Below are 15751 nucleotides of genomic sequence, written 5' to 3'. Positions count from 1 at the left end.
ACATGGTGTTAATTCTGTTCTGGTTGGTCCACCTTGTCAGTCTGTTGTGAACAATTCAGATGATAACCTGATTGGGAGGCAAATTATATCTACTTCTATTGTTCTGTTGATGGTTCATTCGAATGAATGCCATTTGAGTGTCAAGCTTCCAGGAATTGTCTGGCTCTTCTGTTATTTGCTTGGCTGATTATTTTTATGGTATTCTAGTCAAATGTGTGGCTCGTTTTGAGGACATGGGTGGCTGATCTTAGTTCTTTATTGTAGTTTTGTTTTCTGATCTTGTTTCTTTATTGTAGTTTTGTTTTCCTTGTTTCTTTGCTGTAATTGGCATCTTGTCTGCCCTATGCAGTGAAGGTTACAGTCTTGTTTCTGTATATGTTGCCCTTTCTTGCTTAGTAGGATATGCAAGTTTTTGGTTTACACAAGATTCTTTGTACCATTTTTTGTAGGCTTGTGAGCAGCAAGGAGGCCCAGCAGACAGAGTACTCTGCTGGCATTTGCAAACTGATGCTTTCATTTTTGCTTCCATTCTTCTTTTTCTTCCCTGTCCATTTTATTCCAAGTTATACATGAGCACTACCAAGAAATTGTCTGTTCCACTTGCCATACTTCTCACTCCCTTTGTATTTGTTACTAATTCTCTCAGGCTTTAATAATGAACAATTAAATCAGCCTTGCTTATAGATGTACTTTTTCATGTTATATATTTCATGAATAGAACTATGTTTAAATCACATATCTGAAGTAAGTGAATAAAATTAGTTATTCAAACAATGAACAGCAGAGAGAATTGGACAGCAGACACAATAGTAGTATACAGCATTTAAATTTATATGTAAAATTCTGGCTTATGACATAACTCACTCTGGGTTTAATAGCTGTTCTTTGTTATCCCAACCTTGTCCTGTGGCAAATCGTATGCATGCTTTAATAGCTGTGATACAAAATTTAGCATCCTTATAGGTAATGTTAAGCTTATTGTAAGATAAAGAAAAGTGGGGCTAAACCTACCAGACGGTCACCGTTTTCATTTATTGTTGGAATTCATGATGGACCAGTTACTTTTACTCTCTTGCTTCATTCCCACCTATCCATTTATGCCACCTATATCCTATAGAAATTATCTGTCAATACAAATTATGCTGAAATAGTTCCTACTTAATTTAAGAAAGCTTCCTGTATTCCTATTCCTGTTTACTATACACTTCTTAGGAAAGCACGTATCTCCAAACATACACATCCTCTCCTTTATAGCTTTTTCTCATTTGAATAATTTGAGGATACCCATTGAGAATTCTTTTCCCTGCCAATGCAGCTGGCCCCAGCTATCATTAATACGTTCATTAGATTCATCCTTCTTTTGTTCAGCCATTTGGAGAGCCTTGAATGAGAAGAAGCTGATAGAAAGCATTTTGGCTGAGGCTCAAAGGAGCTGCTATACCACACAAGGTCAGCATTGCCCTGCATGCAATTGATATCTGCTTCTGCAGTCAGTAGTATTCATGTAGAAATATAAAGGAATAGGCTGTGGGGCAAAGATGGGGAAACTGGGGGCTCTGCAAGTATTGCTGAACCACAAATACCAGAAGTCTCAGTCAGTAGGAGCAATTCTAGATGGACTATCAATAGAGAACAATCAATTTTACAATCTCTCTAGGGCAAAGGCCTCACAAACTGTTTAGAATAGCAATTTAATGACCTCTGGATACAGTATTCTAGCCTAAGAGATACTAGGATGGAACTGATAGAAGCTATAACACAAAACATCTGGAGGGCACTAGAATCTATAAAAGGGGAAAACTGGACTGCAAAATCAAAATGACAGCATGCCAGTTTAGGTTAGGTTAGGATGAAAACAGATGGGAAAGGAAAAATGATGATTTAGAAGTTAAGAGGGACAACTACACAACCCAAGGGCTCCAGATTAAGACGATTGAAGAGAAGAAACTGTTAAGACACATAGGAGATGAAGTTATAGTAGTAGTAGTAGTAGTAGTAGTAGTAGTAGTAGTAGTAATAATAATAATAATAATAATAATAATAATAATAATAATAATAATAATAAAGTTGGAAGGGACCTTGGAGGTCATCTAATCCAGCCCCCTGCTCAGGAAGGAAACCCTATACCATTTCAGACAAATGGCTGTCCAGTCTCTTCTTAAAAACTTCCAGTGTTGGAGCATTCACCACGTCTGGAGGCAGGTTGTTCCACTGGTTAATTGTTCTAACTGTCAGGAAGTTTCTCCTTAGTGCTAGGTTGCTTCTCTCCTTGATTAGTTTCCATCCATTGCTTCTTGTCCTGCCTTCAGGCACCTTGGAAAATAGCTTGACTCCCTCTTCTTTGTGGCAGCCCTAAGATATTGGAATACTGCTATCATGTTCCCCCTTGTCCTTCTCTTCATTAAACTAGACATACCCAATTCCAGCAGCCTTTCCCTATATGCTTTGGCCTCCATTCCCTTAATCATCTTTGTTGCTCTTCTCTGTACTCTTTCTAGAGTCTCAACATCTTTTTTACATCGTGGTGACCAAAACTGGATGCAGTATTCCAAGTGTGGCCTTACCAAGGCATTGTAAAGTGGTATTAATACTTCACGTGATCTTGATTCTATCTCTCTGTTAATGCAGCCTAGCACTGTGTTGGCTTTTTTGGCAGCTGCAGCACACTGCTGGCTCATATTTAAATGATTGTCCACTAGGACTCCGAGGTCCCTCTCACAGTTACTACTATTGAGCAAGGTACCCCCTATACTATACCTGTACATTCGGTTTTTCTTGCCTAAATGTAGAACCTTACTTTTTTCACCATTGAATTTCATTTTGTTAGTTGATTACACAAAGCAAGCTGAAATGTACCAACACCTCCTTCACCAACCTCAGAGGTTTCTTCCCCAAAATACATTACAATACTTGCTCTGACTGGCGAAGAAGCTCTTGGATAAGCAGCGAAATGTCTCAAACTAAGAAGAAAAATAAGGAAATATTTGATGTTGTAACTTGAGATTTGTACTAAAGATTTATGTATGTTATTGAACTATTGATTGACCAACCACCACGTTGCTTTTTAAATACTTAATTGTAAAATTAGAAAATTAATAAAATATTTAAAAAAAAAATAGGTCCGGTTGCCACGACTCAAACTTTAGACAACTTTACCTGGATAACTGGTAACTAGATAACTGTATATCATTGATGTACAGTTTCTGTTATTTGATATCCTGATATCAAATAAGACTTTGCATGCAGTTGCACATGAGCGTAGGAAAAAATGCCAACAGTGCTATCTGAGCTTCAGATTGTCTTTCCCCTTTCAAACATAAAGCACTGTTCAGCCCATTGGTGTCTAGGGTGGGATGGTGCTGAAAGAAACAAGATGGTAGCTTTCATTGCACAGAGACTACCACTGTTTTTATTATTACTTGCTATCTCCCTGGATGCCCCTGATATAGCCCAAGTACCTATGGATAATTTTGTGGAAAAAAGGGAGACTTTGGCTAAAAGCCATCCTTCAGAGATTTGGGGGAGTGGTAATATTAGCATATCTGGAGATCAGCAAGCAAGGAACAATAAGGGGGAAGGCATGGAGGATAGCAATGGGTAAAGATGATCAGTCTTTTCCCTCATCTGGAATTCTATGATCTTGTATAAATGAAAGTGCTTTCCATTAATGTAAAGCCACTGCTAGATCTAATCCAGACGTTATTTTTTTTAATGCAAAATATTCAACTATCTGAAAAGGCATGTCTATGACAGGTTGTATCACATGATTATTTTGAAATTATGAATTAATTCATAGAACAATTCACACAAATGTTAAGTGATAATGTGATTTTAATACACCCAAGACCTAGGTGGAATTATTTTAATGTAAAAAAACTCCTATTGGTGGTCAAAGTTTAATTTAATTCGCTGATATGTCTCCAAAGACTTCAACTACTTTGCTGACATTTCCCTGCTTTATTATGTTCTTCTGCTTACTTTAATTCCTCTTCCTTCAAAATATCTTTGTGAATACAGGTAGTCCTCGACTTACAACAGTTCATTTAGTGACCATTCAAAGTTACAATGGCATTGAAAAATGCGACTTATGACCATTGTTACAGTTACAACCTTTGCAGCATCCCTGTGATCATGTGATCAAAATTCAGATGCTTGGCAACTGGTTCATATTTATCACTGTTGCTACGTCCCAGGGAGGTCACGTGATCACTTTTTACAACCTTCTGACAAGCAAGGTCAGTGGAGAAGCCAGATCCACTTAACAGCCAGATTGCTAACTTATCAATTGCAGTGGTTCACTTAACAACTGTGGCAAGAAAGGTTGTAAAATGGGGCAAAACTCACTTAACAAATGTCTCGTTTAACACCAGAAACTTTGGGCTCAATTGTGCTTATAAATCGAGGACTAGTAGGCCTCACGTTCTGACACTTAACTGTACAATCTCTCGCCTCCATGCCAGACATTTGCAAAATACAAGCTGCAAAACTGTGTTGGTCAAGCCACATGAACTCTGAAAATGGTATGGCTCTGGGTTACGTACAAAAAGATCATTCCAGGTCTTCTCTCTTCAGTGGGTTTAGGAGACTGAATTATTTTGGAGGCAAGAAGCATAACAGAAGCAAATGCCTTGGGGAGAATTTACTGGAGCAAGATAAAAATGATTAGAAACCAGCAACTTTTAACAGGTTGGATTTTATTGGATTTTCAAGTGAAAAGATGTGAACACCCAAGAACCAGTTTTAGTGCTAAAGAAACCTATGTTTTAACAGGGACTCTGTATTCAGCGTTTGTTCTGTACATATTTAAGACCAATATTCTGCAAGCTTTCTTTGTAATCTGAACCTTTATGAGATTTTAAGTTGTGCACATCAAATTTCTTATGCTATATGTAACCTTAATTTTGGAACTTTTTGTTCAATGGCCTTTTTTCAGGGGTTGGCGGCAAAGAACAAACCAGTTGTCATTGTGATCTGAATGAATTGATGCGTTTTCAACTTTTATTTTCAATGCAGAATATTGCATTCTTAAAAAAAATAAGATTATGGTAAACTCCTTGAAATGGGTTCAGAGTAAACCCCTTGCTGGGTCTGCAGCGAAACCCAGACAGTTTTGTATTTTTTAGACAAATATTCGGAAGAGTTTCCCCAGCTGCAGATTAAAGAACGACATACTTCTGAGAATCCCCTCAATGGAAAATTAGTCCTATCCGGCCAGGGAAAGTAGTGCTTCTCCGGCCGGCACCGCTAGATCTCGGCCTTCGTGGGTTCTGCTCAGGCAAAGACCAAGTTTCAGGTCTTGCGTCGTTTGTCCCCGTAAGTTGCCCAATGAATAAACGGAATCGGCGGCACCCTCTCCCTTTAGGACCCGGGTGAAAACTGAAGCCGGGAAGGGGCAGAATGCAGCCCACTGCGCAATGCACACGATTTCATACTTCAGCATCTTGGAAACCTGGGAGACCCACAGCAGCGGCCACACCGATCCAAGAGGGGGCGTGGAGAGGCAACGCTTTGAGTCGCTTCCAGGAGCAAAGCCAAGCCGCTGCAGCTGCCCGCGCAGAGCCCTGCCTTCCTGCCTCCATCCTTATTGATTTCTTCGCTTCTCGCATCTCTCTCTCTCTCTCTCTCCCTCTCTCTTTTTTTTAAACTGAGAAAGAGAGATGCGCGCGACGGCTTTGCCAAGGGTTTGATCGGCCAGCCCAGCCAAGCAGGCTGTATGCATTTGCTGTGTGGATGCTGCCGCCGCTGCATTTGCTTGCTGGCCTTGGACCAGAGCCGTTCGTGTATTGATCGGGCAACGTAGAAGCCCTCCGATTTTTGTTTCTTCTTTTTCTTCACCCACGCCCACAGCCTCCAGCTTGAAGCTCCCCTAGAAGGGAGGGAAGGAGGGAGGGAGGACCTAGAGAGCTTTGCAGGGAAAGTTGCGAGTCACCAGGGAGGGGGGTCGCGGGGGCGATGCCGTGTGAGCCCGAGCTGCTGCAACGGCAGGAGAGAGGGGGCTCTTCAGTAACAAGAAGGGGCCGAGCCCCGTGGGCAGCTGCTGCAGCAGAAGCTACGTCCCTCTGAAGGAGGAGGAGGAGAGGAGCACGGCGGCGCCGGAGTGGAAGCATCATGAATCCTGTGAGGCGTCGGGCGCTGCGGCTGCTTCTGGCCTGGGGTGAGCCTTTCCTGATTCCCGGGGGGTCGCTTCGTAGTAACGGGGCATGGGGTGTTTTCAGTCCGCGTGCAGGCTCGAACCAGGAGAAGGAGGGTCGCTCCAACGCGTCCTGGACAAAGAGGCAGGCGGCGCGGCGCGGCGCGGAGCTGGGAGCGGGCTCCGGGCTGCCTGCTTGCCTGTCTGCCTCCCTGCCGCCGCCTATGGAGCCAAGGAGCGGCGCGGTGGGAAGGTTCCAGCCGTCCCCTGCGGGCGTTGGGCCGGTCTGGGCAGGAGCAGCGAAGTGGCGGTTCTAGCTGCTCTGCTTGCTCGGTCGCTCGCTCGCCGCGTTGGGCTCCCTTAAGGCGCGAACTGGAGAGGGGGGCCGATCCGTTCGGCTGAGGTGGGAGCCCGAAGGGATCCTGAGGCTTTCTTGTCACGAGGGAGGTGGGAGGAAGAGGAGCCCACTAGGAGGAAGGACGTCTTCATTTTGGCCGCGCAACGCCGTTTCTTTCCCAGAAGGTTTCTCTAGGTCTAGGATGTCACCTCAGGATTGCAAGAAGTTACTTTCCTCCTGGCTGGGTCAGTGAGACGCTGCTATTTTTCTGGAAATACTTTTTTTTAAAACTCTGTTCAGGAGGTACAAAAACCAGAAATAAGCCAACCATATTGTACCCCAACATATTTTATGCCTAATATGATTGGATTATGGTTCAATATCTCAGCCAAATCCAGAAAGCTAGCCTTCCTGAGTAAATGATTGGAAAAGCATGTCTTGGGAACACAACCTTGATGAGACAGACTTTAAAAACTTCTTAATACATTATGCTAAGTTGTGACTATGTTGTGACTTGCTAAGATAGAAAGCCGGGTTTCCAAACTACATATAGGTTCACACAAAGCATTAGGCAAAATAAATAATCAGGTGTGCATCTTGGGCTTAAAATTAATCAGATTTTAATAAAATCTGAACAGTTAAGAGTTCTCTGTTGGTAGGAGAAGCTAAGGGTGAAAGGAGCTCAAGATGGGAGAGTTCTTAAAGGATATATGAAAAACACACTTACAAATATTTAATTTCAGGAGAGAAAAATGGAGGCAGCACAAGCCAGTGGGGCTACCAACAAGCTTTGTGAAGATCTAAAAATGAAAAGAGGACAGGTCAGAAAGGAAGAGCATGGACAGTAGATTGAAACTGTAGAGCTGGCATCAAGCAAACAAATGATCAGAATAAGCTGACAAATGCAAGGGAAACTAAGAATGATAAAGACTTCTTCAGTTTCATTCATGTACCCTAGATAACTGGTGGAGGAGGAGAAAGAGAGGAAAGGAAGATGGAGCAAACTACAGATTGGTGAAACATCAATGTCTGGGAAGATTCTAAAATAATCACAAAAAGATCTGTATTTAGCACTCTGGATATTTTACAGTTGTTACCAAAACTCAATATAGATTTATCAAAAACAAATCCTGATAGGGTAGCTTTGTCTCATTTCTTTGGTCAAATAACTTAATAAATTGTGGGTATATTCTGACTGCTTGAAGAATCCCATGACATATAAATTGATAAGCTACCTAACTGTGGGGTGGATGACATAACAATGAAATGACTATTAAATGTACACATACATCGGGCATGTTAAACTAGTGATGTCATGTGACATCACGCGACGTACCGGAGCTTTTTTGCCATTGCCGGCAATGGGGTGGGCGTGGCTCCTGTATGATGAAACCGGCCCATGGGCCGGCAGTTTGACACCCCTGACATACACATCAAATCATTGTTAACTCCTGGTGAATACCTGAATTAGTCCCTGCAGTTTTCAGAAGTGGTTTTGCCATTGCAGATGTCAATGATTCCTCATCAAACTGATATTAAGTGAAGTGCTACAAGAAACTGTCCTAGATCCTCAGCCTGTCATGTTTATTAATGATTTGGATGAAAGATGACTAGAAAGTTTGTCTGATTGGCAGATGGCATACAGTTAGCTGGATTAGCTATTATCCTAAAAGACTGAGCTAAAACTCAGTGGAATTTAACAGGCACAAGTGCGGGGGAAACACCGGGAAACAAAGATCAAATACACAAGTACAGGAGGTGGGGATATATGACTTGGTAGTGATTTTTTTGAAAGGGTTAATTGCAAAGAGAATAAAGTAGAAGTGAGCAATATGATTTGGTTGCAAAAAAGAAAAATGCAGTTTTAGGCTGTAACAACAAAAGTATTATTTTCTAGTAAGTGCTTCACTTGATTCTAGCTTGATCACATTTCATATCTAGTATTGTATCCACTTTTGGACACCATACTTCAAAAAGGAGTCAGAGAAATTGGAACAGGTTCAATGAAAGACAGCGTGGCTCACTGGGAGATCATGTCTTGAAGGAGCTGGGTGGCATTTAGGCTAGTAAAAAGATTGTAAAAGATTGAAGAGATAGATATGAGAGCATTCTTCAAATATACGAAAGGACATCACATAGGGGGAAAAAGTCAAAGTGTGTTTACTTTCCTTCTAGAATGAAGGACTCATAATAATGGATTTCAGGTACCAAATACCAAATTCCAATTGAATGTTTGGGAGGTTTTTTTTTAAAGGTTGTTAGTTTTTTTAACAATTTACTAGTGGAAATAATTTCCCAAATAAATGGTTAGACTTAGTTTCATAGTATGTGTCCAGATGAGGCCTGCACAATAATCTATCTGGTATAGCTTAATTTGTATGCATATACAAAATGTTCTGGGCATGGAAGGGCTGGTTTGGGGTGGTCTATGTATGGATCACAATATTAGTGCTTTGGGCACAGACCTGAAATAAGTGCCTTTGGTCTGAGCATGGACCCAAAACACATGTATTCCAGAAAGACATTTTCAGGGGAGTGAAAACAGGAAAAAGTCAAGGTCAGTGGCAATGGTGGTGGTTAAGCAGACACAGAAAAAAGGAAGGATTTGTGTGCTCATCTGTGTGCTATTGCTGCCACCACTGAATTCAAGTATGCATATCCAATTTAACCAGCTAGCTCCTCCCCCCCCCTTTCCAATGTCTTCCCTGGCCTATCTCCTTTTAGCCACTTCTGCTACTCTTCTTTGTTTGGGATTCAAAACAAAATACATTTCTTATGACAGGCATGCCTGTCACTTTGCTTGCTGCTTTGAGCAGCAAGTTGGCCCAGTGGTCCAGTCTTTGATTCTATGAATCTTGTCTTATATGAGAGCACCTAATGCTTGTAAATGAGCATGCTATGCCACCTCATCTAATTTTGGTTTATTCGTTCTTAAACAAACTCCTGTTTACGGTGATGTGTGATCACATTATTACTTGTGTCTGTATAGTAAAAGCCTTTGTTTGAGACATCTCAACATTCCGGTTTAAGCTTTAATAGAAGAGAATATCACTAGCTCAGGGATGAACTGAGGAAGGCTCCGTGCTCTCTGAGCTTGGTTCTTTACTAACAGATGTTTCATTACCTGACTAGGTAAAATCATGAGTGCTAATGAGTCTGGGGTTGCTCTCTGTTAATATAAAATAGCTTGCCTGCCTGTAGTATTGGGGGTACAGTTTTTTCTTTGGTAGTTCCTTGAATTGCATATTATTTTCTGCTTGATTGTCTGGTGTTAATCCCTGCTTATCTGGGTGTTGGTTGCTCATCCAAGCTAAATCCAAATCCTAGACAAAGCTAAATTCAAAAACACCAGGGAATTCCTAGAAGCTTGGCATTCAGATGAATGAGCCAAAAAAGACACACAGAGATAAACCACATTTACATATCACTCAAAAGAAACAATACAAAACTAAAAAGGAAACAAAACAAACAGAACATATCCTCTCCAGCAACCAAAACCCAGATAAGCAGGGATTTAATATCAGGAAAATAATCAAGCAGAAAATAATGCCCTAACCAAGGAACTACGAAGGAGAAAAACGCACCCACACCAATACTGGCAGGGCAAGCTATTGTATATAAACAAGGAACAAACTGTACATTCACACTAGCACTGATGATGTTACGTAGTTGGATAATGAAATGTCTGCAAGCAAACAAACCTAAAGAGCACCAAGGACTCCAGAGTTTAAGCTTTATTGTACAGTGGGAACAGGAAGTCATAATCAATGTATTTGTTTTAAATATTTGTTTCTTATGGTGGAAAAGTTGAAATGTTGCCTGTCTTTAGTGTTCTTGCATAGAATGAAACCTCCACCTATCAAAAATACTTATTGAAACTATTGTTAACTTTCAACTTTGAAGTTTAAGGGTCATTCCATATATTATATGCTATCTGAGAAAACAGTGTCCTATAAGTAGTTCTCACTTAACAATCACAATCAGGACTGGCAAATCTCTTGCTAAATGGTATGATTGATAAGCAAAACATGACAAACTTAAAACATCACTTCTGCTGCAATCACTAAGTGAGTTGAAGTGGTTAAGCAAGACATCATGTGACTATGACCTGCAATTTTATTGGCAGCTTCTTCATTAATTGTTTGTCAAAAGATTGCTGTGAAGCTGCCAAATGTCAATCATGTGACTGTGTGGACTGAGTCATAAAGTTATTTTTTCAGCACTGTCATCACTTCAAACAGATGCTAAACAGGGTAGCTGTCAAGCAAGGTTTATCTACATATATTACCTGACTGCAAGGTGCACTAAATTACAGCAAATGAGAAAATCGTAACAGTGTGTAGCTATATCATATAATGTTGGAACACCCAAATTTTTATTGATACTTATTTGTACATATGACTCAGTTTCAGTATTAATGTAGTCAAATTGGTCTCCAGCGTTGCTTGCCTGTCGAGACTGCTTAATGTTTAGGTATTTCAATTTTTATTCATTTTGTTTGGTGGAATATAATAATTTACCTTAGAAACAATGAAAGAATATTTGATGTAACTCACTTTCCCATACTATGGTTGAACTGGAATTGCTGCTCTACTTCTCTCTAGGAGATTGTGTAATTTTGTGCCACATTGAGAAAATGTTAACTTTTGGTTTCTCTTCCATTTCAAGATATCTTGATTCTTTATAACTCCTTTCCAAGAAAAACATAGTGTAAGTGACGTTTCTTTTAACAAAATTATCTGAGCAAACAACCTCAATTTATAATCTCAATGAGCTATGCACAATTTTAATTTTAAACATTTTTAAACAACTACTTTAACAAATTTATGGGTGATATACTTGGAAAGATACAAATTGACCATTCTGATGATCATATGACTTAAACTACTTTTACCAATAGGCTCCATCTTAATTTTCTATGTTTCTGAAGGAAATCTGTAGAGAAATAACTATATATGTTGGAAATTAACTCTAAAATACTCAGCTTTAGAATTAAATGTTAGGGACACAGCCTTCTGTAGATGTCATAGTTTGACTTGGAAACTTCTCCAAGTCCCAGATATTTGGAAGTTCTTAGACAAAGCATTCTGTACTAAAATATAGACTCAGATTTATTATTTTTATATTATCAATATCTCTTTTTAAAAATTGTGAGATAGAAAGTATTAATTAAACCCATACAGTATATTGCAAGGACTGATACTTTGTCCTGCAGCCAACTGTTGTATGAGACTCATTTTGTTTGGACATAGAATCATAGGATTGGAGGTCTCAGAGGTCTTCTAGTCCAGTTCCCTGCTCAAGGCAGAAGACCTTATACCATACTGATCAAATGGCTGTCCAGTTTATTTTTGAAAACCTCCAGTGATGGAGCACCCACAACTTGTGGAGGCAAATTATTCCATTGGTTAATTGTTGTCACAGTCAGAAAATTAATCCTTACTTCTAACTAAGATCTCTCTTTAACAAGCTTTTACCCATTACTTCTTGTCCTGCCCTCTGAAGCTTTGGAGAATAAGTCAATCCCCCTCTTCTTTGTGATAGTCCCCTCATGTCTCCCTCTCATCCTTCTCTTTGATAGGCTGGATATACATAGCTCCTTCAACTGTTCACCACTATTTAAGGCTGATTCTTGTTATGATCATGGAAGAGTATATACTTTCCTGGGATGTCAGAGCAGATCTGTCCCAAATCTAATCCTTTTAAAAGAGTTGGATGATAGCTCTCCTCATCCCTAACCAGCATGGACAATTTCAAATATATCTAATATTGTTCCATACCATTTGGAGGAAGGCTCTTCCAGACTATGAAGTTAGTATGATGGAACCATAAGAAAGGGTTTTTGGATACACATTTAAGTCAGTCCAAGGATTAAAGCCTAGTTCCAGAGCTTAGCTTAGATCTGGTTAGGTTTAGTCTTCCTTCAGTGGATCATAACCTTTTTTTAATACAGTACTCTCTTTATGGTTCTGGGTTTCTAAAGTAGAGGTACCATTGACTTTTCTCAGTAAACTCTTGTAAAGATAAATAGGGGCATGAAATGAAATGCACTTTCCAGGCTCAAACTACAGGGACTACGAAATGATAAATTATTTCTGGTGCAATTATTTTGCTGCGTAGTTTCTTTATACTAGTGTTTAAAGGCAGATTTTGAAAATGGCCTCTGGGAAATTTCTAAGATGGCTTTATAGAAAAGAATTTCTGGCATCCTTTACTTCTGATTATCAGGTCTTAGGGTACTGCAATGAGGCCTCTAATAAAATTAAGCAGATCTTAATGATATGCAGATATAAAAATCAAGTGGTTTCATATACAGGAAGAAAAAATATAGAACAACTAAAAGCAGTTGATGATAGTTGTTAGTATAAATGCAATGACATGTGGTCCTTTTCAAATTGCCGGCAAGTAACCTGCAGCTGATGGATAGACTAATAAAAGACCAAATGGATACTTCTTTAAATGGCAGGAAATGCTAAAAGGGCAGAGAAAGATGAGGAATTCACGAACAATCCAAATTCTTATACAAGTGATGACTCTTACATTTAAAGGAAAACTTTATAATATTTTTTAACAGGAAGTCACAACTAGAAGTTTGAAATCTTCCACAGATGGCTTTCTATTTATAAAGTCTTCCTTAAACGCATCCCCTTCTGTTTATGTCTTGATCAGGTTCACAAAACAGGCTAGGACAGGTTCACTGTGAACTGATTTTATTAGCCATGGAATAAACTACAGCTGTCTGGCTTCATACAAATACATTAAGCCAGAGAGACAAACTACATTATATTTTAGCATACTGTAATGTATAAACCCACACTCAATCTTTGAACTGAAAATTAAAAATACAGTAGTTCCTTTATCCTGAATCCTGAGGATGTCTAGCTTGTTCTTCAGTGGACCTACCAGATGTGGCCACAAAACTCCAGACAACTGCTAGTTTAGAGGGTTTCAGATTTTTTCAGAAAAGGAATCCCTGATCAAGAGTCAAAACTCTAGTGATTAAAAAAAATGGCACTATCCAAGTGACCTTCTATAGTCTTTCAGAAAACTTCATCAGGTTCTTGCAGAATGGTAATGTTCCACAGCTAGATGACAATATACCGAAAAATACCACCTTTTCATTACCACCTAGTAGACATCTGCATTTTTGTAGCATAGATCTGCTATCTCTAGCTGATCATTGTGATCATAGTCACTCCTCTCAAAAGTAATTGTCAAACATGACTGTTTCATTGCAACATTATCAAATAAAGCTATTAAAATTATTTGCCTAAATTTCATTTTGGCCAAGATAAAAATTGCTTCCCTCAAAGAAGTGCTGTTAACTTCTTCATCTGTTAGACCTAAAACTTATTTTGGCCCTTTTAATTCCCATTTGTAGAATGACTCCTAGATACTGTAATTTTATGGCAATGAGAAATAGCAGACACAATCTGAAGCTTGCTAAATTCTTGATCTAATTTATAATCAATGAAAGTTGTGACAGTTCAAAGGCTTGAATTAGTTTTCCTCCTGGGGCTGTGGGTATTCCATAGGGGGCCAAGGAGGAGCAAACGAGAAAACATAAATGAATACATATTTTGATGACATCACTGCATATGCATCACTCTTTAGGTGTCATCATAGTTTGCTGAAATCACTACTGGATGGGAACTTTCTCTTGTAGAGGTCACAAAAGAAACTGGGTTCTCACATTGTGTAATACCCTAATATTAATTTTATGGTGTAGTGGCAAACCAAAGGCACTTTGATTACAACATGGTTATGGCTTGTTCTGTAAACTCAGCCCTTTGAGTGAATGTTTAAGGCACTAAGAACTATACGTGACACAAAATAGATCAAAATGCACGTACCTGAATAAGGAAAGCTACTGTAGGATTTATGGATCAATAGGGAACCTGAATGTAAAAATAGTGACTTCATGGTGTCCTGCAACTAAGGTCCTATAGTTTGCAAGCCCTTCAAAATGTTTTTTTGGACTTCTTGGTTTTAGTTTGCAGCCCTGGAATTTCCTGAGATTAATCAAAATTGCTTAGCTCAGCCAGATGCTGCCATCCAGCTGAGCTGTCAGGCTAGAAATTGCTACTTTAGAGCTCTTTCCAATATTGACTGGCAGCAAACCAGCAGGTGAGATGACCCAGAAAGACTCTATTCGCAATTTGAGATAGAGCTGGACTAACATTGATCTCCACAGATTTCAAACTAGAGTCTTGGACTTTAAGAGAGCTAATTTCAATAAACTTAGAGCTTGGGAAGGATTCCATGGATGAAAATCCTCAAAGGGAAAACAACCCAAGAAGCTTTGGAAACTTTCAAAAGTGAGATTATAAAAGCCTATTCTAGCACAATACTAATGAAGAAGAAAAATGACAGCTCTGAAAAGAAGCCAGCATGACTGCATAAAGAACTCTCTGATAAATTGAAAAACAAAAAGGTATAAAAAAGGTATAAAAAACTTGGGAAGGATTCCATGGATTAGAATCCTCAAGGGAAAAACAACTCAAAAATCTTGGGAAATTTTGAAAAGTGAGATTATAAAAGCCCAATCTAGCACAATTCCAATGAAGAAGAAAAATAACAGCTCTCAAAAGAAACCAGCATAGCTGCATAAAGAACTCTCTGATAAATTGAAAGACAAAAAGGACAAGTATAAAAAGTGGAAAGAAGGGCACATAACTAAGACAGAATATTAGCAGTAACCCCGCGCCTATAAAGATGAAATGAGGAAAGCTAAGGCTCAAAATGAACTAAGGTTTGTGACAAAAGTCAAACATAACAAAGAAAAAAGCTTCTTTCAACATGTAAAAAACAAGAAAAAATCAAGGAAACAATTGGTCCATTAATGGGAGAAAGTGGCAAGAAGGTGACAAGCAACAAGGAGAAAGCAGAACTGCTTAACTTGTTTTTTGTATCCGTCTTTACATAAAAGGGAAAAAAAAACCCTATCAAAAATAGTACCGCAAAAAACAGTAAGTAAAAACAGGCAAGAAAATGACAAGTGAGCACCTGTCCACCCTAGATGACTTCAAATCACCAGGACCAGATGGACTACACTCCAAGGTTCTGAAGGAACTGGCAGATGTGATCTCAGAACTACTGAACTATATCTTTCAAAGATCCTGGAGCACTGGGAAACTACCAGAGAACTGGAAAAGAGCTGATGTAGTTCCCATCTTCAAAAAAGGAAAACAAATGGATCCAGGAAACTACAGACCTATCAGCCTGACCTCAATATCTGGGAAGATTCTGGAAAAGTTAAGCAATGAATCAGCAAACACCTACAG

The 15751-nt window shown here is 39.3% G+C and overlaps 1 protein-coding gene across 1 annotated transcript in view; it reads left to right on the top strand.

The window, feature by feature from the left end:
• The first annotated feature begins 5442 nt into the window (after positions 1–5442).
• The window catches only part of PODXL2 (podocalyxin like 2), a 52412-nt gene continuing 42103 nt past the window's right edge, over positions 5443–15751 (top strand). The window contains exon 1 of the mRNA XM_039321888.1: positions 5443–6154. Coding sequence (XP_039177822.1) covers positions 6109–6154 — 46 coding nt within the window. The 5' untranslated portion in view covers positions 5443–6108. The remainder of the gene's footprint in view (positions 6155–15751) is intronic.

Source organism: Crotalus tigris, unplaced genomic scaffold (genome assembly GCF_016545835.1).
Source record: "Crotalus tigris isolate CLP2741 ecotype Arizona unplaced genomic scaffold, ASM1654583v1 scf7180000023829.5930981, whole genome shotgun sequence".
Classification (NCBI taxonomy): domain Eukaryota; kingdom Metazoa; phylum Chordata; class Lepidosauria; order Squamata; family Viperidae; genus Crotalus; species Crotalus tigris.
Note: the sequence above shows the minus strand (reverse complement) of the source record. Positions and strands in the feature narration are given on the sequence as shown.